Genomic DNA, 23,506 nt, shown 5'->3' with positions numbered 1-23,506 from the left:
GATGTGTGTAATGTATGGATATCGTTCAACGCCGGCAGTCGGCTCTCATCACGGAGGAATTCTGGCTTCCGACGGATCAGATATCGGATATGGTTCGTATAGCTTCAAATTGATTTATTAAATTTACCGTATAGGGCCTACTAGTAATTCGAATTGGGGGCAAATGCTCTGAAATGTGTATTGCTAACACGCGCCACCACGCCGCTCGTTGGTTATGATTCCCTTTCAGTAGTTTCACTGAACATGGAACAAGCCGTGGCGTGAATGACATGAAAGGGCCTGGGCCCGGGGTATGGGGCCCATCAGGCAGGGAGTCTGCCTGACGTCTGGTAAGTGTTGATGAAGCTATAAGTTATAACCGCGTAGCCGCGTAGACAAGGTCTTCAAACAATGTTTGATTTAACTCAATACTTCTGACAGAGTTTAGAACTTGCTACCACAGTATCTGTACGTCAGTGCTCACAGTTTATTACAATGCAAGCCGCTAGCACAGACCAACCATTTGTGTAAGTTTAGATTCAAATTTACAACATGGTCAACAACTAGTCTATACAGTGACTGTTTGTTACTGTTGTGTTAGATAATATCTTCATGGCAAAGAATCTATCATTCTATGACTATGTAATTGTAAGCTGTTTTACTTTAGATGTGTCTATACTAACTAGACCGGTCTATCTTAGACAGAAAAAATCTGTCCAGAGGAGTTTATACAAATTGTCATTTTTTGACTTTTACAGCCGGCAGCCCTCCTCCTTAGGAAGCCAAGGCAAACAAAGGCAGTCTCTGCTCTGTGAAACATATCCCGACAAGATACATATTACAGACCAATCTTTTGGTCAATATTTAAAGAGTCAGACTACAATTTTAACAAGTGAGGCAAGTTGCCAGTCTTTGCCATTTCAGGGCTTGTCGAAGTTTTGTACTGGTATTGAAATATTGAATATTAATAAAATACCTTGACTTTTTTTTTTTTTTAATTCAGTGAGCAGGTCATAAGTAATCTAGCCTATAGCTATGGTCTACATGTGCAGATTCAATAAGGTTATCTTGGGTACAAGTACATGTTCAATACTGGCACGGCAGAATGTGTTCTAAAATGTTAAAGGGACTGTACAGTACCGGTTGAGGTGAGGATTCAGCTTGTAACGTTTTGCGAGATATTCAGAAACCGTACTCTACGAAATGTTAAAGAGCGTACAATTCTAAAGGGGAATCAAAAGTTTATGTGATGAAAATTGGTTTTGAAATGACTGAGATATCAAAAAACAAGGTAAAACAAAGAGATCCTATTCCTAATAAAAATCGTGGCCTGTCAATTAGGATTGCTTTTTTAGATATCTCTACCATTTCAAAACAAATTTTCATCAAATAAACATTGAATCCTCCTTGAAATTACATGTTCTTTCATATTTCATAAGAGGTTTCTCATTATCTCACCAAAAAATGTCATAAACCTGATGTTAGGTCTCAACCAAAACTAATGATCCCTTTAACTATTCACCGCCCTGTCGCTAGCAGAAGTTGTGTCAGGCTTCACACAGCATCTGGTCGGGATACTAACATGAACATGTAAGCATTTGGTTGATCAAATATGAGTGTAAATGTAACAGATGACAGTTAACAGCACGCTTCTTCCATTTAAAATTGCTGGCTTTCATACTTGAAGATAGAGTCTAAATGCACTGTTTTTGTGTGAGCAGGTGGTGGTTACTTTACTGGGATAGCACCCTGCCCCTTGCGATGAGTGAATGAAGTGGGATCTTTTACAATGCAAGTTCATGCGTGGGTTGTGCTTCTCTAACACATGGGGCTTTCATTTTACATTTTTTGCCTCTATATAGTCTTATGAGAGGGGGCAGAATGATGGCATAAAACATTATATACACTTGTACAGTACATGATGACTGGCGGGGGAGGGAACATACCGAATGTTCCACCTGAAGGGTTTGAAATGCTATTTAGGGAGGTTATAAGTCCCAAGACGAAGTCGAGGGACTTATCAAAAGTCATCATTTGTTATATGGGTTATTCAAATTATCACACTTTCGTACGCATTACAATAATCGGTCATCTGCATCTACAGATTTTACTTTTTCACATTGTATGGATAGGCAAATTTATCCTATATCGATTTGCGTGAAAAATATGACCGTTCAATCGTTTGGTATCGTTTTTTCATTTGTTCCGTGAAAATGTTTTCCCATGGGAGAACCAGGGAGGTGGAACACCCCCCCCCCCCCCCTGGGAGAACATTACAAAAATATTCTGCCCATGGGCGAACATACATGTAACCAATGTGCCTCCATCACGTGACTGTGTTTAGCCAATCACTAACCGATATTTGACTAACCCATTTGATATTGCTCAATGACACTTGGGTATCGAATCTGTGTGAGGACTTTGGATTTGGAAGCAGATGTGCAGCCAACTAAGCTGAAATCACCAACCAAAGCCAATGCTTACAAAGTGTCTGAAAGTATAATACAGTACGTTAAAACATGTTCATGTGTAATCATAGTTCCTCAACCACGTCTACACATACAAGGGCAGGCATGATATTCTGTAGATTTAAATCTGATTTCAGATTTTGGTTTCTTCTCGTGTCTTTACACAGTTTGCTTTTTCCATGTATCAAAAGCACCTGAGAATTTTGATTTCCATTTTTTTCAACAAACCTCAATATCATACCTGAAGGGTTATAATCTATGCCATTAATTTCTATCGTATGTAATGAGGATGACTTTTTCAAGAGGACAGGGTTTCCTTTGTTCTGTCATGAAGTGAATAGATTGCTTGATATGCACAGAATTTAATCTTGCTGCTGCATTCAGTGAGTGAGTGCATTCTTCTTGAGACACAGTGAAATCATAACCAATCAAGTTTTTATGTTTATAAAAAGATTACATGGCATTTTGAGGGTATCGCATGTGCTCGGCTCATCTGTGCTTGCTTTGTAAATTGTCTTCTCATTGTTATTCTTGCAAGTGCTAGTAAAGTAGGAACATCATTCTGTTTCTTCAGAAGTAGTTTGTGTGCATGTGTGTGTGTGTGCGCGTGCATCTGTTTGTTTCACCATTGAGCCCTACAGTGTATTTCTCCAATCTTACCAGTAGTTGTTCCGCAATGGATACAGAGTGTAGCTGACAATCCACAGCGGTAACAGCAGATATTAAAACAGGCAGCTTGGTAAAAACAAAAACAAAACAAATGTGCAGAGTGCATACTATATCTAGACATGAATGTTTCCATGCATATTCATCCCTACTATATTTTGCTTGAAAGATAGCATGGATCCATTGTGCAGCTGTTGTGTAGATTCCACTATCTTTGAAGAAAGATAAGAAGTGAAAAGAAAGTTAAGAAATCTTAAATCTTAAGTCTGGCAGCCTCGATCTTATAGTTCTATCAGCATGACATTGACATGACATCCGCCCATTCACGGCCGATATGCCTACTGTGGGTCCACCATGTCCTGTGGCTAGTATCATGGCAACCCCATTGAGCATCTCGCACACTGTACAAATTATATACACTTCCATGGGCGTGGTGTGCAATGATATCACACATGGCTTGTTGTGATTTTCATGTACAAAAATCAAAACACAAACAATTTGCTTTCGCGTCAGTCATCAGTCCACGCACCATTTCAATCACTGGAAGAGCAATGGTGGATCCAGAGGGGGGTGCACCAGGCATGCGCCCCCTCTTTACCTTTTGTCAAAACAAAAGAAATAAAAAGAAAAAATAGGGAGGGACGTACTCCCCCCTTTAATTTTGTAAAGGCACTTCCCCGTTACAGAATTCCTGGATCTACCCCCTAAAGAGGGTGCATTTGGAGCATATTGTGTGTTGTAGAAAATGAAATGAGGATACTGGTACAATATGTCAGAATATATAATGCATAGATGTATGATGCAAGGTTATAGAAACCTGTAGGCAACAGTTGTCATTCAGATAGGGCAATGTGATCTATTTAAAGGGTGTCCTTATGATTGGAATTAATACACAAACCATTGTTTGCAAATCTGTGTCTCCGCAAAGGTTACTTTGGTATAAGTGCAGGTCAAATGTAGGTCAAACTTGGTCTTAAACTCTGTCATTGTCTTTATCTCAAGTAGTGCGATGAGGCTGATTACAAGCCAGAGGTGCATGTTGATGAAGGACTAAAGTTCAGCCAATGCAAACAGCATGCTTTTATGTAAATGCTTTTAAAGGTTTAATCTTCCTTAGATGACCATTTTAAGATTCAAAGTCGGTTGCTGCTGTTTTATGCAATGTAAAACTAGTACACTTTAATACCATGCATCCAGGCTAGACACAGGCGAGTTGGACCCCGTTTACAGTGCGGGGCTGGGCTCGGCCGCAGCTCAGCCACGGCTGAGCCCGACCTCAGTTGCGCGGCCGAGCCTCGCAATTTTTTTCCATTTACACTGCTGGGCTCGGCCGCGCTTTTAATTCAAACCTTTCAATATTTTGTCGTAGTGGCGCTCTGCTTGTAAACAAACGCAATTTGGTACAGCCTGGTTTTCAGACCCTTTGCCAACTGGATTCCGTGGCGACAAAGTCGCCGTTCGGGCAAAGGCCTTTGCCGAAGGAAAAATCCTTTGCAGGACAAAACCACCTTAAACTATACTAGTTTTCCGCGTTGAGGGGGTTAATATCATGAATAACGAAATAGTATGGGCAGAGGGTCTGGAAGCCAGACTAAAATTGGCCGCGCATTTGGCCCAGTTTGCGTTTACACCAAGAAGAGGCCGTGGCCAAGACCACCTCCAGAGCGAGGCCAAATGCGATGCGAGGCCAATTTTGGCCTCGCATTTGGCCTTTTGCATGTTTACACTGAAGCGGGGCTGGGCTCGGCCGCAGCTCGGCCGCAGCTCGGCCGCAGCCGAGCCTCGCACTGTAAACGGGGTCTGATTTAAGCTGTGATTTAAGCTGTAATATTATGTCGCAACCTGACTGAAAAAAAAAAAAAAAGACGGGGAATGATTCTAGTTTATGGTGCTCTGTTTATACAGACTCCATGTGACTGTATATTGGAGGATCACAGTGAAAACATTATTTTTTGGGGGGAGGGGGAGGGGGAGGGGGAAGGGGATGCCTATTTCTTATTTGACATCAATTTTGTAAATTATGCACACATGTTAATAAAACAATAAGTCTACCTTCCACTGATGATTACATGAAAAATGTGACAAAGCCTCCAGAAGCTGTTACTTGTTTGATGGCAATAGTGTAGAAAAGCACAAGTTTAGGACAATACTGAAAAGTCTGTACTCAATCAGAAATGATTGAACAGATTTATTTTTTGTCTCTAAAAGTGTTTTCTCATTCAGCATTTCTTTTGATAATTGATTTGTTTCATATCCTCAGGTCTGTGTTGCTGATGTTCAGAATTAGGCAGCGCAACTGAAAGGCATACAATACGTTTCCTGACAGGGAGTATCAAAGGACAGACCAGTTTGTTTGTCTCAAATCTAGAGAGACAGCAATAAAGACTACTTCAGGCAGCTGTCTGAGGGTGATCCAGCTCACCCCCAAATCTTCTGGACCTTGGAAAAAAAAAAAAAGAAGGATAAAATTGGTCGGGAAGTTGACAGTGACTGATAACAAAGATGAGGACTCAGAGGAGAAGAATCGTGTACCTGCATCTTGTCAGCTGCATTATGTGTGGCCTGTGCTCCTTTGGACTGGCATACGCCCAACAGCAGTCAGAGAGCAAGGAACGAAAGGAAGACCAGAAGGCTGCCCTGGTATGTGAGGCGCTGATTATTGCTGATGGGGGTAAGGGGGGGGGGGGGGAGATGTGGGTCTAAGGTTGTGCTCCTTTTAGCTGAACTTTCAAACATCTTTGGTTTAAAGTACAGTGTATGGCTCCACACCACACCACGGTTTAATTGGTTGTATCAGAAAAAAAGAAAAGATTGTCGAATACTCTTTGTTGTATGTTGTACGTACATGATGCTAGGAACTGTTGTTCCATGTTGTCTTCTTATCCAGCGATGGCTGCACTGAAATTTAATCAATATTGATAACTGTTGAATGGATTGTCTGATTTTTCCTCCAAGCTTCACTGATGTGTTCTACCAATTATTGCTTCATCCACACAATCCACATATGGACCTAGTCATGAAACAGCCTGTGACAAAGTTAAATAAAGGCAATAGGGACCTTTTTGCAGTCTCCACTTGTACATTTAAACGATATGTCTATTCACATTTACTTAAAACCATTCCCTTCCTGAACAATACAGGGGCAGCAGAATGTTTTGGTTTTTCTTTTTTTTGGGGGGGGGGGGTGGGGAGCTGCAGGTGAAAGTTGGATTTTGTTGTGACTTTTTTGTAATTTACATAATTTTTCGATATCTTTTGGAGTCAGAGTGTGGGACTGCAACCATCATCCCACCCCCCTGTTCCGTGGTGGTCCCTGCATTATACAAATAAGTACTGTAGATTTTAAATCTATATAGTATAGTAACTTATCCCATTTGTTAGTGTATGAATATCATATCAACAATGACAATTTGAATTCATTGCTCTTCATAAATACATGACAACAATCACAGGCATCTACACCATTCTAACTGTAACTGCACTCAGTACCTTGATGCCACAAAATCTTTTTCTCATTCATAGCACTTATCGATGATGACTGTGCAATATGTTATTTGCCAACACAAAGAATGTGTATCAATGTTAATGTAACAGAGTTTGCATCAATTACATCTGTACATACCTGCAGGATTAGGTCTTGCCTTTGATGTAGCGTCAAGTATCATAAGGCTGTCTAAGGCAGACAATTTGACTGTCACAAAATTAACTAGAGAAGCACTCTGAAAGCATAGACCTCCACCAAGCAGCTCATTTCCACCACTTATCTTGTTCTTCCATGGAGATCAGTGATTTCCACCCAAACGTATGCATGCTGAAAATCGCCCAATTTCCCAGTATAGAAGCCCTTTGTTTATGTCATCAACTTCCTGCTGGTGCGCCGTGCTCTCGTAGAAACTAGAGCATGCACTTACAGTGTGAGTGGCCGTATGCAAACCTCAAAAAAACGTGCAGCTTGAACTCCCAAGTTCATTGACCCTACCTGCCAAAATATCAAAACTTCTTCATAAAATCCGTAAAAATTCCCGGATCACTCCCAAAATTTAATCTGTTCCCTGTTTCATTCTCAACCTTTCCTGTAAGTTTCTTCCAAATCTGTCCACAACTTTTTGTCCCCGCCGAACGAGTTCGAGCAGGGGACTATGAAACGGGCTCCGTACGTGTGTGTGTCCGTGTGTCCGTCCGTCCGTCCGTCCGTCCGTCCGTCCGTCCGTGTGTCCGTCCGTCCGTCCGTGTGTCCGTGTGTGCGTCCGTGTGTGATCAAAATCTTCAATTTGCTACTTCTCTGTCATTTATGAGCCAATTTTGATTCTGTTTGCTGTATATGATAGCACTACATGGGAGCTTTAAAACTTGTACACAGAATTTCAGTTGTGACCTTTGACCTTGACCTTTGACCTATATTGTACATTTTGCTACAAAATGCTACTTCTTCGCCATTTCTAACCCGATTTCGATTCCGTTTGCTTTATGTGATGGCACTAGGTGAGGGCTTCAAAACTTCTACACAGAATTTTGACCTTTGACTTCTTTGACCTTTGACCTTGATTTTTTGACCTATATTGTACATTTTGCTACAAAATGCTACTCCTTCGCCATTTCTAACCCGATTTCGATTCCGTTTGCTTTATGTGATGGCACTAGGTGAGGGCTTCAAAACCTCTACACAGAATTTTGACCTTTGACTTCTTTGACCTTTGACCTTGATTTTTGACCTATATTGTACATTTTGCTACGAAATGCTACTCCTTCGCCATTTTTAACCCGATTTCAATTCCGTTTGCTTTATATGATGGCACTAGTTGAGGGCTTCAAAACTTCTACACAGAATTTTGACCTTTGACTTCTTTGACCTTTGACCTTGATTTTTGACCTATATTGTGCATTTTGCTACAGAATGCTACTCCTTCGCCATTTCTAACCCGATTTCGATTCCGTTTGCTTTATGTGATAGCACTAGGTGAGGGCTTCAAAACTTCTACACAGAATTTTGACCTTTGTCTTCTTTGACCTTTGACCTTAATTTTTGACCTATATTGTACATTGGCTACAAAATGCTACTCCTTCGCCATTTCTTACCCAATTTCGATTCCATTTGCTTTATGTGATGGCACTAGGTGAGGGCTTCAAAACTTCTACACAGAATTTTGACCTTTGACTTCTTTGACCTTTGACCTTGATTTTTTACCTTTATTGCACATTTTGTTACAAAATGCTACTTCCGGCGGGGACATATGTTACGCACCGCGTAATTTCTACTTTTCCTTGTTGAGTTTTTACACGTGGACAAACAAACAAACAGACAAACACTGATTAGAATATAACCTCCTCCCTTGGCCGCGTACCGGTAAATAACACTATTAACACTACCCCTTTAATGCCGCTCATTGTCTTTGCCCATTTGTAGAGTTCAGCTTCAAGGTACTGATGACCATTCAATAAACAAATGACACAATGGAAAAGAGATACAGGTACTAACAGTTCACTATCACACGCTTGAGAAGTTCATTTCTTGCCTGATCACAAACATGGAAGACTTTATCAGGTATTCACCTCTCTTCCAGGAGACTTTGGACCTTTTTGACAGTGATATACAATTTGTAAGGTGCACTAAAGTAGGAAACACCGGCTTTCCGTTTCCCTGTAGAACATATTGTTTATGAAAGGTGTTTGATTCGCAACACTCCACTTACATTTGTAACTAACATTCCATGAGCAATGTGCTTTCCTATGTCGTACTTGTGATATCAATACACTGCATGTAATCACAATAAAACAAAGTGAAATGTTCACTTGTCAGGAATAGTCGAAATGTAATGTAAAATGTATCACATAATCATGCCGTACTATATTTTCTAAAGCCATTATTTTCCCTGGTTTAACATTTATCTATCAAATTGAATAAAAATGTGAAGTTGGATCTGCGTCATTGCTTTTATCACACTGGCACCAGTCCAACAGTCCCATACTGATATTAAAATCATTGTCCAGCCATTAAATTTTCAGGAATTACCAAATTTACTGGTCTGCCATGCCGAGGAAAAAAGAAAAACGTTGTCAGGACCATTCGAAAAAAGAACAGGACCAATAAATTGTAGGTTCGGACCAGTAAAAAAAAAAAAAAAAAAAAAAAAATGGGCATCTACTGGTCCAACAGGGACTGGTTGGACCAGTAGAAAAAATGGGTTAGTGTGGAGTTCTGAACACACATGATGTGGTATGTAAAACGGTCTGAATGTCATGTTGGGTCTTGTCGTACATGAACAGCAAACACTCTGTGATAGGTGTTGGTGACTAGCTGATGCCAGGACACTGACTTTTGATGAGAAAGTCCAGGGTCCACAGCCCTGCCAGAGTCCTTGAATCTTTTTATAACACACAGTGCCCCTCTCTTTTCAGATGTAGGGATGTGGTGACCTGGTAGAAAAGCTGAACATCAATGGGGTCAGGTTTGCCTGAGAGAAGCTGCCTACATTTTGTAGCTTGAATCCTCTCTCAGCAACTGATTTGCTCCCAGTGGCAGGAGTGTTTTAAAAAAGGGGAATTCTGGACCAGTTCAAAGAAACGGCTGGAAAGAAAGAATTAAATTTTACAAACACAACTGTAAAAATTTGGTCAAAATCATGTATCAAAAGTTGAAAGGCATTGTCAATTTTAAAGATTTTTCTAATTCTTAAAAAAAAAAAAAATACAGTTCCTGTACAATTTTAGTTGATATGACTATCCAAATGAGTCAGCTGATGATGTCATCACCTCACAATTTTCCTCATTGTGGCTGTCTTGCATTTGTATGCATTCAGGATAATGACATCGTTGTCAACGACGACCGAGGAGAGGGTGCCCTCGATAGTCCCGTGGAAAAGGCTGTCGTCGACGTCACTTTCCTCCATGCATTTGTTGCCTCGCTCTCCGTCATCATTGTCAGCGAACTAGGAGACAAGACTTTCTTTATCGCTGCCATCATGGCCATGCGACATCCCCGCATCACCATCTTCACTGGAGCGCTTGGCGCCCTCGCTGTCATGACGGTGCTTTCTGGTATGCCAATTCCCTTGTAGCCCTCTTCGTGCCCGGTCATGAAGCTTAACTTGCTTACAGTTTCGGTTTTTCCAATGTTTTTGGTGATGATTTTTTTGTCCCCGCCGAACGAGTTCGAGCAGGGGACTATGAAACGGGCTCCGTACGTGTGTGTGTCCGTCCGTGCGTCCATCCGTGCGTCCGTGTGTGCGTCCGTGTGTGATCAAAATGTTCAATTTGCTACTTCTCTGTCATTTATGAGCCAATTTTGATTCTGTTTGCTTTATATGATAGCACTACATGGGAGCTTTAAAACTTGTACACAGAATTTCAGTTGTGACCTTTGACCTTGACCTTTGACCTATATTGTACATTTTGCTACAAAATGCTACTCCTTCGCCATTTCTAACCCGATTTCGATTCCGTTTGCTTTATGTGATGGCACTAGGTGAGGGCTTCAAAACTTCTACACAGAATTTTGACCTTTGACTTCTTTGACCTTTGACCTTGATTTTTGACCTATATTGTGCATTTTGCTACAAAATGCTACTCCTTCGCCATTTCTAACCCAATTTCGATTCCATTTGCTTTATGTGATGGCACTAGGTGAGGGCTTTAAAACTTCTACACAGAATTTTGACCTTTGACTTCTTTGACCTTTGACCTTGATTTTTTACCTATATTGCACATTTTGTTACAAAATGCTACTTCCGGCGGGGACATATATTACGCACCGCGTAATTTCTACTTTTCCTTGTTTTTTTTATAGAAAATGTGAAGTATCTTACAAAATATGAAAGGGCATATAATTCTAAGTGGAATTCAAGGTTTATTTGATGAAAATTGGTTTTGAAACGGCAGAGATATAAAAAAAAGCACTCCTAATAAAAGGTGGGACCCATCTTTTATTAGGATCGTTTTGTTTTACTTTGTTTTTAGATGTCTTAGCCACTTAGTAATTATGGATTTTCATCAAATAAAGTTGGAATTCCACTTTGAATTGTATGCTTTTCAGTATTCCATGAAGTGGTTTCAAAGTATCTCACAAAAAGTTTAAAGATGAATTCTCACCTCAATTTATACTATACCATCCCTTTAACATTCAGTCATTCCTCCAAATGTAACCTAGTTGTAATGTGCCTCAGTCCAACAGGAAAACCATGGTTACACTAAAAGGGACATGGGAGCAGGGGATTAGATTTAACTGTAATCTGTGACAATTAGTTCTCAGACATAGTGTATTGATGTGCCAGTTGCTGAAGCAAAGCATGCAAGCATGCATGCTAATTGGTTACCAAAGCACGGTAAGATTTTAAGATTTAAGTGCCTTGTCGACATTCATCATATTGCATGTTTCCATCCCAGCAAATACCTTGTGATCATTCTCTACTCAACTTTGTTGTAGTTGTACTTTTGTATGAATCCACAGTTCATTGCTTAATTGTGAAGTATGGATTACACATGTAAGTCCTTGTACTGTCTATTATTACTTTAGATAAGTGTTTATTTATTCATTTATGCAAAATGGTCCACTTCATGCTGATATCTGAAATCCGTTGTTTGTGTACAGCCCTCCTTGGTTATGCCATCACCATCATTCCGCGCAAGTTCACCTACTATGCTTCGACCATCCTCTTCTTCATCTTCGGTGTGAGGATGCTGCGTGAAGGGTGGAACATGTCTCCGGACGAGGGGCAGGAGGAGCTAGAAGAAGTGCAGGCTGAATTGAAGCGGCGAGATGAAGAGGTAAGACACTGGCTGTGTGCGTATAAAGCTTCTAGCATTCAAAATCAAGAGTTCAGTAATCGCATATACTGTGTATGCCAAATATATTGCCAAGGTTTCTATTTTTGTGAATTTCGCCAGTCGGGTGTTATTCGCAAATTTAAAGACACATGAAAATATTGACTGTGATCACGATATGAATGTGACGTGCACATATACATTTCTCCGTTTGGTATTGTACGCACGATTGCTAATCTAACCACTCGCAAGATTGTTGGAAAGTCCTGATTCTCAAAAATTTACACTTGCTAAATTTATGGCATATACAGTAGTCTTTGCTGTGTTGAAACATTACTTTAGCATTCAAAGAAGCTTTTAACAACACAAAAAACATTACCATTGCAAGACTATATCTAATGATCATATATTTAGAGTTGTCTCTGGCTATCTGCTTAGAGTGAATATTGAAATCTAGTTAAATCTATTTACTGTAAGTATTCATGAATGGAAAACAAATGTGTGAAGTGAAGCCTTAAAATGTGGTGCTCACAAGAGATGTATTACCCTCAGCAGAAGGGAAAGAAGCACACCAAACTAACCAAGAATTGCTACATACATGTGTACTTGGCTTGTTGAACCCAAAGGGCAAGAGAGATTTTTGTAGGAATTTAAATTTTGTAAAGAAAGTGAACAATCAATGTTGCAAAAGTGACTATTGGACAAAAAGAAAAAAGAAAAAAAAAAAAAAAAGAAAAGAAAAAAATGTTTCATGGGGGTAGGGTAGGTAGAGCAGACCTCAATTCACTTTGGAATCACAGCCATTGTGATTTTTGAAGATATCTTCTAGATAGGTGTGATTTTTTTGAACCAGGAGAGGGAAAGGTATTTTACATAATCTTTTTGTGTGATCACAGAAAAGATCTACTGTAAAAGTGGAAATTTTCGCGCAATCAGATGCTAGCGCAAAAGTAAAAGCATGAGAATATTTTTGCATGCCATATGTTCCAGTAGTTGATGTTCTGATTCCACGGAATTAAAAACATGCGAAGGCCATCTTGCCCGGCTGGGCGTGAAAAATTACTTGAACGAAAATATTCACTTTTACAATATAACCCCTTCCCCCCTTTTCTCACTTTCCTTCCTCCTAGTAGAGTGCATTTTATCCTGTACTTTAGTTTCAATTAATGCTGTATTTTCCTTTTTGTGGTTTGCTGTGGCATTATTATATTTCTCTGTCTTGTGTACCTTGTTTTATTTTTAAAGGGGCATAGTCCCGGTAGTGTAGATGGCGCTGTTGATGATACTGCCGATCATCGTTAGCATTGATACGAAGATTACCGAAGTTGAGCTGTCATCAAGAGTAAAGTGCGTGGGTGTTGCTAAGTAACGTTGCCTTTGTTGTTTTCTTTGCGCATCGCGCAGTCTGTAGTAATGCCAGGGTGCGTGCATATGTGCTTGTTATTGTGACATCACAAAAGAAGTTTGCTAAAGTTGTCATCCCCCTCAGCCGATTCATGAGCCGAACTGTGATCGGACCACTGACTACACTGAATCGGACTTCTTCGGACTCGGGAAAGTGGGCCAAAGCGTAAACGCCAAAGAGAAGTCGATAGCATAGGTCTCTATAGGAAACTTGCGCCGTGCGCCCGCATACGCATTTGACTAAAACACCGGGACCATGCACCTTTAAGCATTTTACATTTTACCCCTTGTTCATGCTTGCAGCTATCTAACTTCAAAGAATCTAGTTAAAAGAATCAAAATATCTAAAGATGTATCTATGCATGCATATTTTTTTTTTTTAGTTTCAAGAGAGAAGTTGATATAAAATTATTTGCAAAGAAACGTTGAATCAAACTAGCTTCATTTGTATGCAACACACATACAAATATGTGTGTCATATGTTTAAATGTGTGTATCTCCAGCTTGTATGTGTGGTTGCTCATATTTTTAAAGGGATCGTACATTTTTGGTTGAGACCTGATTTCAGGTTTCTAACATTTTTTGGTGAGATAATGAGAAACCTCTTACGAAATATGAAAGAGCATGTAATTCTATGAGGAATTCAATGTTTATTTGATGAAAATTGGTTTTGAAATGGCTGAGATATCCAAAAAAGGGTGATTCTAATAAAGTGTGTGACCCACACTTTATTACGATTGCTTTGTTTTACTTTGTTTTTGAATGTTTCAGTCATTCCAAACCCGATTTTCATCAAATAAACTTTGAATTCTTCTTAAAATGGTATGCTCTGTACTATGTGTTTTCTTGGTATCTCGCAAAATTTTAAAGCCCAATTCTCATCTCCACCAGTATTGTACCATCCTTTTTAAACTTTTATTTTGGAAGAGTTTAAAAGTGTACATGCATGTCTTACTTCTATTTCTTTGCTTGCCATATTTAGCAGGTATGTTATGATTTGGGTTTGTTTTGCATGCCTAGTTGTACCTTTTGTTCTTGTGTAGGTACAGGAATCCCTGAAGAAGGGAAGTTTGCCTGTTCTTCAAAATCACACATCAAACCATGTAGAAACCCATATAGGTGTAGAGAACGGGACTGATGAGGTCAGTAGGTCAGAGTTCAAAGGTGACACCATGTGCCCCTTGTATAACCTTCAGAACATCTACATGCTGCAGCAGCTACTTGAAAAGTTTACAAAGTCCAGCATCACACGCGTCTGTGACTCGCCATTTGTCTCATCTCCACACAAGTGTGTTCAGCCTTCGCAGATGCCTCATTTTGTGTTGTTGCATCTCACACCACACTAAGTATTTGGGATTCATGCACCCTGAAGACTGCCAGATGTATAGTTGCACCACCCTGAATTCACAACCAGAGAACGAAGCCCGCTGTCATGCATAACATTTGATTTCATCGTATTTGACCGTGCACCACAAAAACCAATTCTGTATAGTTGAAATGAAATGAAATAAAAAAGTGCCCCTTTTTTGCAGTTTTTCAAGAACACTTTTTTCCCCAGTGAAGGGTTCTGATGTCGAGTTCTTCTTATTGCAACTGATTGACAAATTGCCCTTTGTTTATGCAAATAAACGCTTATTATTCAGTGTTTTCGTAGCATCCGTGATAGAAAATCATGGGCATACACATACTTGGGTTGGACTCAAACCGAAGTCTTCCTGATTGCTAGACAGGCATCATATATCCAAAATTAGACCACAAAGCTTCCGCCCAACAGTCAGTGATGGTTTTGATCTCTTATAGCAGATGGATACTGTAATCTGGCTCCAGACCAGCATCACAACATACCCAATACTGTACGAGCTGAAATTTTCGCGGTGGTTTTATTTTCGCGAATTTCGCGAATCGCCTTTGAACCGCGAAAATAACAGCACGCGAAAATAACAACGCGCAAATAGTTACATTCAGTTAGACCGTCGCAACCGCGAAATTAACAACACGCGCAAATGTCCTCCAAGTAGCAATTCGCGAAAATATCTGTACGCGAAAATTTCAGCTCGTACAGTACTCCTTTGACTGTATGGAAGATGATAATGCAGTTTACACTAGAAGTAAGAAGTAACAGTCTTCCAGTGAACACTGGTACCTATTAAACAGAGCAAGACTTCAACCCGTTCTCTCACTTTGAAGCCTCGCCAAAATGTGATAGTGTGGCCTATTCCAATAGGCAGGGCTGCACACTAACCTATTTTTTTCACTGGTTCAACCTGTCCATGTGGGACAAGTACAGGTTTCCAGTTTTCCATTTCACTGGTCCATTCCTGAAAAAGTTACTGGTCTGATGCTGATTTTTATTGGTCTGGACCATCAGATCAGTGCCAGTTTGCAGCCTTGCAATAGGTGTACCATAGCAAGATCTTAAAACTGTAAAAGTTCTTGAGTAACTTTGCATCTTTCTTTGTTGCTCTTTCTCATACATGTGTACAGTGTACATACACATGCACAAACATACATGCATCATCAGTAAAGTCTTTCTGTTCAATCCAGGAATGTCACAGCGTGTACATATCTTCCTGTTATTAAATCCAGGAATCTTCCTGTTATTTAATCCAGGAATGCCACAGCGTGTATTATTATACGTAATGCAACAGTCAAATGCATGTCATACATGTATGAAGTCAAACATCAAGACACTACTTCCTTCACAGCAATCACGGCAGCAGCGTCACACTGCAATGCAGTTTCACAAGACTTTACCTCTGGTTATTTTATGACTATCATCGCTATCATATTTGTTTGAAGCTTATGACCCAGTTTCTGTTGAAATGTTCTCCCATTAGATAAATCATTCACAGTCCATCTGCTGCACACCTGTGGGTTAAGTTTAGGTGCTGACATGATCTCACTTGCGAAACCTCATTTGTCTAGATCAATGAACATCATCATATCAAAATGTGAATAAAGGGCCCCCTGTACTGGTAATGCTTGTTAGGCACGTACATTGGTTACATGGGATCTACATTGTACATTATGGTGCAGTTGAATTGCTCTGCATGGGGTGGTTGTTGCTTGGTTGATCTTATTGGGTTTTTTTAATCAATGGAAATAGTGCATCTTTTGTTTTGCTGACTACACATCATTTTTATATATTGGCCAGCAACTGGCCAGTAATACAGTCTTTTTTGTTTCTAACTACAGATCAAGGAAGTAAAAATTGCAAGTAGGATGACCTGCTGTGCTGGCATGCACTTAAGTTATGATGGTATTGATATTGAATGGGACATTTTTATTACAGATAGTTCTGCTGTACTTTGAAATAACAGAAAATGAAAGTATTTGATACATTAATATAGGTGTCTCTTTGTCAATCCTTTATGTAATACATATCATGTCTTTAGTGGTTGACAAATAGGTCTAATGTTTGGTACAGGAGAACATTTGCCAGCGCATTGTATGATTTGTTAGTGTTTGATACACTTTGAAGCCATATTTTCCATAATACACATCTACTGCATGCGTAACTGCATGGGAAGAAAAAAAAAATGAAATCATGCCCCCCCCCCCCCCCACACACACACACTATATACGCATCACTCCTATAACTTGCTAAAGATACTTGTGTGTACATTACTATATTTAATGAAAAAGTAAAAACAACAGTATGTTCTCCCTATATGTATCATTTGTTTTCCATGATACATGCACATACATGTACGTATGTATTTCTGCATTGAGAAAAAGGAATCCCCTCCAAATTTATCTTACATGCATTTAAATACAACTGTGGTTGTTCATTGCCTTGTCTTGTCTTGCCTTGCTTTTTTTTTTTTTTTTTTGATTATTGCATTTTTCACCAAAGCCTATACTATATCCCAGCAACAAAAAACATCCTCTCCATATCATCTGTTTTGATTCAAATATATTGTTACATTCTTTCAGCACTAGGGAATTTCCTCTTGCTGTTTTCCATGCCTACATGTACAATTGTACACTTGTAATTTGCCAAACCATACAGGTCTATTATGTACAAGGTGTAACTCAGATACAGCTGTAACAGAGCAGTTTACAAATAGCATGATATACACATGGTTTGGACTACAATTGTACCTGTATTAAACATAATTTACAACATCTTGTTACCAGGGTTTAGAGACTTAATTATTTTTTCAATCTTAATTTATTAATTGGTAATTCACACTAATTTTTTGTTTGGTAATACAATATATGTGCTGTGGTACATGAAAATAATGTTCTACAAAATATTGCCCTTTACCATGAACATGTTAATGAGGCTATGAAAAGTGTTAGAAAAAGAAATTTCCCTCTTAAAAGTGATGACATGGAATTATTAGGCAAGAGTTAAAATCTGTATGAAATTACTCTTTATGAGGAAGAGTTCAAGATTCATTATTTATGGAAATTTCTAGGTAGTAGAAAAATGATTCCAGTGTGGATGTGTATGTTTTTATGATTTTTAAACATGATCTGCATTCAGGTGTGTTGTCATTTGTTTTTTGTTTTTGTTTTTTTCAAATATATCTGACATACTCATAACTAACCTTGATAGCACTAAAAGTCAATAACAAGGAACCTTCCCCATATTTCATTACTGACCATCATTCAAGATTTGACTAGTTTTGATCAGCTTTTTCACATTTCTTTAATTCAGGACTTCAGAAATCTGAAAATTCATGCAACTTGAGCTGTAAAAGCAATATCCAGGAATGATCACTTGTTGATCCTAGATCAAGATCTGTATTTCTTTTAGATGTGTTTATTTGTTCGTTCAAGTAGATGCTTTGGCAAATGTTGTGTAATATGATGGTGTCATGTTTTGTATATCAAATGAAAATATGTTGATTTCCATATTTACCTCCTTGTCTGATTTTCATCAGAGAGAAAAAGAAATGATGTCAAGTGTGACGCAGGATCCAGAGTCTGGAATTATAAGAGGCGGGCAGCGGCGGAAAATTCTGGGTCTGTTCTCACCAATCCTGCTGGAGGCGTTCACACTAACATTTTTAGCGGAGTGGGGTGACAGGTCTCAGATGACAACAATAGTATTAGCAGCAAGAGAGGTAAGCACCATTGTAAATCGTTATTGTCTTCTCTCCTCACGCTATCAAGTTTAGCCATGCGAAGTAACAGGCCTGAGATAATAAGGCGAAGGTGATGATGATAGTGTGAACAACATTGCAGGAAAGCAGAACATCATGTGTTTGATGGCCACCTCGCGTTCACATTAGAATTTTGCCAAAGTGCGTCAAAGACCAGATAGCATGGAGAAACGTGGGTGGTCCAAAATGAATTGATTTTCATTCGCTGCCCACATGGGGACATTTGAAAACCTCGAAAATTGCCCATCAGTCATGCATCGGCAAATACATGTGTGTGTGCATTGAAGCGTACGCTCATCGGTATAAGGGTCAACCGCAGTTGTGATTCTTTAGCTGTGTATGTATAATGTACTTCATACAGATAAGTGATAAAGCTGTACACAATTCCATTGGGGATTCCTGAGTATATCCAAGCATGGCCAGCCTTTCCACTCCATGGTATCTCCATGCTACCTGGTCTTTGATGATGCTGAAAAAACCATCCAGTGCTGTTCATTGTAACATGTAGTGATGTTAATGTCTCTACCCAGAGGGATTCAACCGAGTTAAATTCATCATTTGGCATTTAAGCATGATAAATGATAAATCTCTCTGTTTTGTTTGATGTGAAAGGTGTAGATGTGTTTGCCAATGGTTGTTTTTTAAAACAAATATAAGTTGACAAAGGAAGAGATTCTTTTTCTGTCAGTTTGTTGTAGAAACAATCTCAGCAGATCACCTGTGCAGGAAAAGAAGAACAGGGTTATCAAAATGGAATCTGTAGATAAAAAAAAAAGGATGTGTAATGGACGCGTGTTTATTTTCAATAATGATTCAGTCCATATCAACAAATAATGAACCTACCAGACAGAAAAACCCCCAAACACAAGGAGGTTTGTGACTTACAGTACATCTTTCAATAAACAAGATGTGCCACTAAGAATAGTTCAGCTAGACAACTGTACAACTTGCCCAACATACATTCTATGTAGTGATTGCTGGTGGTTTGAACTTATACATATATATGCATAGAGCATTCTTTTTTATGTTTTGATAATTGTCAAACTCCGGATTAAGTTAAAGGCCAACCTGTGGAAATGTAGTTTAAGTTAAACATAACTGTACATCTATCTCAAATAAAGTGTATGTATGAAAAGAAGGAAGTAGGCCCTGGATACATTACGAAATGAAGATTCATACCATGATTCAATCTCTGGGCAAAAAAAAAAAAATATATATATATAATCAAAAAAAGTGTTTCTGTGGAGATGCATTATATGCAAATTACCATTGTTTGTTTGTTTGTTTGTTTTTGTATGATGTCATAAATGTCAACCCCTAGAGTTTTATTTCTTCCATATGCTCTCTCATTACTGATGATAGAATGGTAATCGGTAGTACACGTATATGTATCTCCCAGTTGTACTGAAGATATCGACTGCCCGGGAGGGGGGAATGTCTCACTGTTTAGTCTGTCTCAGTGATCATGGGGTCAAGATACTTTATAGGCCTATGATGTAGCACTTCTTTTAGATACATACTGTACATCCAGGAGGACTCTTGCCTCCAATGATTTTATCTAGTCATGTGCATCACTTTTTTTTTTTTTTTTGCCCCCGCTGACAAGCCACTTGACCTAGTGACTCCCGATGTGATTAATGCCAGATCGGCATTGTCAACGGCAATGACAGGCAGTAGTGGCATTGTGTGACAGTGCACTGTTTACAATTCATTATAAGTCAGCAGTCTGATAAGAGTATGTTGCACTGTTACATTCTAACATTTTTGTTTGGAGGTTTTTTGTTTTTGTTTTTTGTTTTAAATTGGTCACATCACAAGACGCATTGCCTGTGATTGACAAGATAAATGAGGAAGGCAAAGTCTACCCTCTGGTTTGAGCTGACTCCCTGTGACATCTCTTGTGTCAACCCAGGGAAAACATTAAACCATTTATACGACACAGAATGCCATTTAACTCAAAATGAATTGATATGGCGCCATGTTTTCGTCTAAAGCCATGACAGTTGGACATTAAGGCAGTCAAACACTCCGTTGTGCTGTTTTGGATTTAGAAGGGAAGAATGTGTAATGACTACATTTGGTATCAAGATGAAAATAACATCACAGTGTTAGGTACTTAGAATAATTCAATTTCCCCTGGTATGTATTTCAAATCACAAAAACTAAAAGTCTTATAGTCAGAAGACAAACTTCTTGTATGTTTTTGTCTTCGTATTCTTCTTTCTTTCTTCTTGTTGTTGGACTCTACAGTGTATTTTTGGAATGCACTTCCGTTTATATTAATGTTGATGGACAGATTAATGAGTATCAGTTTTTAGAATGGTTAAAACTTCAATTTACCGATGTTACAAAATCAAAGATAGTCATAATCAAGAATATGATGTCACTTTATTGACATTGTTCAAAGGTCTCTGTATGTCTCTGTATCAATTTATTTTTAAAATATTTGCCCACTTTAGCTTGTTATTAAAATTACTTTGCATAATCTTGAATTAGTAGATTTTCTGTTGTATTTCAAGGATGTAAAAAACTTCTCCATGGCTTTTATTTTGTGAATGTATGAGAATATGCAAATTTTCAAGCTTTCTCTCTCTACTGTTAAAAGAGGAATGTTCGCGTGCGTTTTAATTTCATGAGTTTTGTGACAGCCAAGATTTGCGAAATTAAAATGCATGTGAAAGGTACGTCTTGTCTGCACTATATGCACTGAATGCCAGAGGCACTTTATGAAAATTTCATGCTGTGAAAAAGGCCGTGGGCTCCAATTCGAGGAAATTTCATGCCCTGAAAATATCATGTTTTACAGTATCTCTCCAAGATTAAATATATACCCCGCACTTCTTTCACTTTTTCCTCACGCAGAACGTGCTAGGAGTGACAATAGGGGGGACACTGGGTCATGCATTCTGTACAGGCTTAGCTGTGATCGGTGGGAGAATGGTGGCTCAAAGGATATCAGCCAGAACAGGTATGGAGTCCAGCTTGACCTGCTTAGACTTTCTGCTCGAGAATTACAATTGACATCTTGTGTCGTGTAGTTGCTACTATAGATGGCAGACGGAAATCGCTCTCATTTTCCGGTATTCATGATTTGTTTTGTTTCAAATGTAGACGGTAAGAAAACAAACTGTTGATAGTTTATTGAGGACAACCAGTTCTAGAATTTGTTTAACAAACCAATTGGCCCTTACAGACGAGAAAAGCATTCAAGAGAAATAAATCTGCATTGTGACCTTCAACAGGAGATGAGTGTAATGATATTTCCTCCTTCCAAAATCTATGATAAATATCTCATGATATTTTTGTATAAAACTGCACAGAATTTTGACTGCATCTTCCTTTGCTATGTAGCTTGTCGTGGGAGAAAAGGCAGCTCATTGTAATTTTCCTGAAAAATATATTGCTGCGCTTGTAGATGAGGCTTGACACTAACTTTTTCCTCTGATGGCCCTAAAATCTTGGAATTTGAAATATTGGTGGTGTGAAAAAGAAATGTCGCTGCCTGAAAGAAAATGAAATATGAACATTTATTTTGATTTGCAGCTGCCCAATTGGGTCACGGAAAGATAAACTTTTTGGAAATTTGGTGGCCTGACATGATCTTTAGTGGCCCAGGGCCACTGCTGATATCGAGCCATGTTGTAGGTACCCCATCCCCTTAGCTGTAACTGTAATTTTTGTGTGTATTTTGCACTCTCCCTTGTAGTGACGCTGACTGGAGGTGTGGTCTTCTTGGTCTTTGCCCTGTCGGCTCTCTTCTTCTCCCCCGATGAGTCGTGAGTCGGGGAGAGTCGGTGCCACTGCCCCTGCCCTGATGGATGCATGCTCCAGCATGTGTTTAGCAACATGTTTCTGAGATTGGGCCTTCTTGCGTGAAGAAGACGAGCCACTCTCGGGGGCCCAGTCGTTTTTCGCACAAAGACAAGAACGCAGAGACAGAAATTTGCCATTTCATTTCTTATTAATAGTTTGTGTTTTTTTTAAAAAAAAAAATTGATGTCCAATGGTTGCTGCAATAATGAAATGGTATGTGCATGCCTTGTCATATAACCAGCTCACATTTACAAGCAATCATACAGCTTTTGGCCAGTTTGCTTTGCTTATGCGGCATCTCAGCAGGCTGGAAGGTCAAGATTAGATGTTTATTTGTAAGCTTGGATAAATCGATAAGATTTAAAAGAAACAATGTCTCATTGCACGTCAAATTGTATTGCATCTTTCCGAACACACCTCGACTCGCATGAACTACACTTTGTAGCAACACCAGCCACCTGCTATGAATCTTTCTTGCTGATGCTACACCTAGGGTGCTCTTTACTTAGTCAGCCAGATAAAATGAAATATTTCTATACCCACACTGCCATGATGATAATAGTATTTCAAGGAGTGTGATTTAAGCAAGATAGGGTGCACTGAAGATTACTGTGATAGAAAACTTTGCTTACATTACATGCCTCACAGGTCAATCTATAAAATGCAATTAATTGGATAACTCTCTACACGTTGTAAACTTCTCCTCTCTTCATATACACAATAAGTGTGTAAGTGCTTCTGAAACACTTGAAAATAAAATTCTCGCTGTCATTATTATATTTTTTTTTTTCGCATTGTGCTTAGCACAGCCACAACAAAAATTCTGCAGCAAGTTCAGTCTGAATCTTGTAAAGGCCTTGAAGGAATTTAATGTAGCTTATCAACAGAGTGAAATAAATTCCAGCTGTTACACAAAATCCAAGGTACTCTCTACTTCACCATTGAGCAATCAGCAGTGAACAAGTGAATTAAATCAGCAAAGTACCCCCCCCCCAAAAAAAAAAGTAAAGAAAAGAAAAGAAACATGTTATAAAAAACGCAATTAATTTGGGAAAAACACATGAAAAAGATTGAGGTATTAAGACCCACCCCCCCCCCCTCCTTGCTCCTTAATTGCCAATTGGAGATTTGTGAATGAAATCTCATCACTAGTTAGTATTACACCCCATTTGTAGAATGGATGAAAAAGGTCTCATGTGTTATAATTAGGGGGGCTTAACACTGTCAGGACCACGGCTGACTTTTTGCTGACAATCCCTTTGCTCTTTGAAATGACAGTCGTAAGATTGTTAACAGGTTCCCATC

General features: G+C 39.0%; 1 protein-coding gene across 1 annotated transcript; it reads left to right on the top strand.

Annotated features, from left to right (window-relative positions):
- The first annotated feature begins 38 nt into the window (after positions 1 to 38).
- On the top strand, positions 39 to 22,362 carry LOC140234650 (putative divalent cation/proton antiporter TMEM165). Its single transcript, XM_072314682.1, has 7 exons — positions 39 to 92; positions 5,374 to 5,753; positions 9,911 to 10,148; positions 11,698 to 11,873; positions 18,167 to 18,349; positions 21,251 to 21,356; positions 22,095 to 22,362. The coding sequence occupies exons 2-7, from the start codon at positions 5,616 to 5,618 to the stop codon at positions 22,166 to 22,168; spliced, it is 915 nt and encodes a 304-aa protein (XP_072170783.1). The 5' UTR covers positions 39 to 92; positions 5,374 to 5,615; the 3' UTR covers positions 22,169 to 22,362.
- The last annotated feature ends 1,144 nt before the right edge of the window (positions 22,363 to 23,506 follow it).

The sequence above is a fragment of the Diadema setosum genome, chromosome 11 (assembly GCF_964275005.1).
Source record: "Diadema setosum chromosome 11, eeDiaSeto1, whole genome shotgun sequence".
NCBI lineage: Eukaryota > Metazoa > Echinodermata > Echinoidea > Diadematoida > Diadematidae > Diadema > Diadema setosum.
The sequence above is the reverse complement of the archived record's forward strand: the minus strand, read 5'-3'. Positions and strand labels throughout refer to the sequence as shown.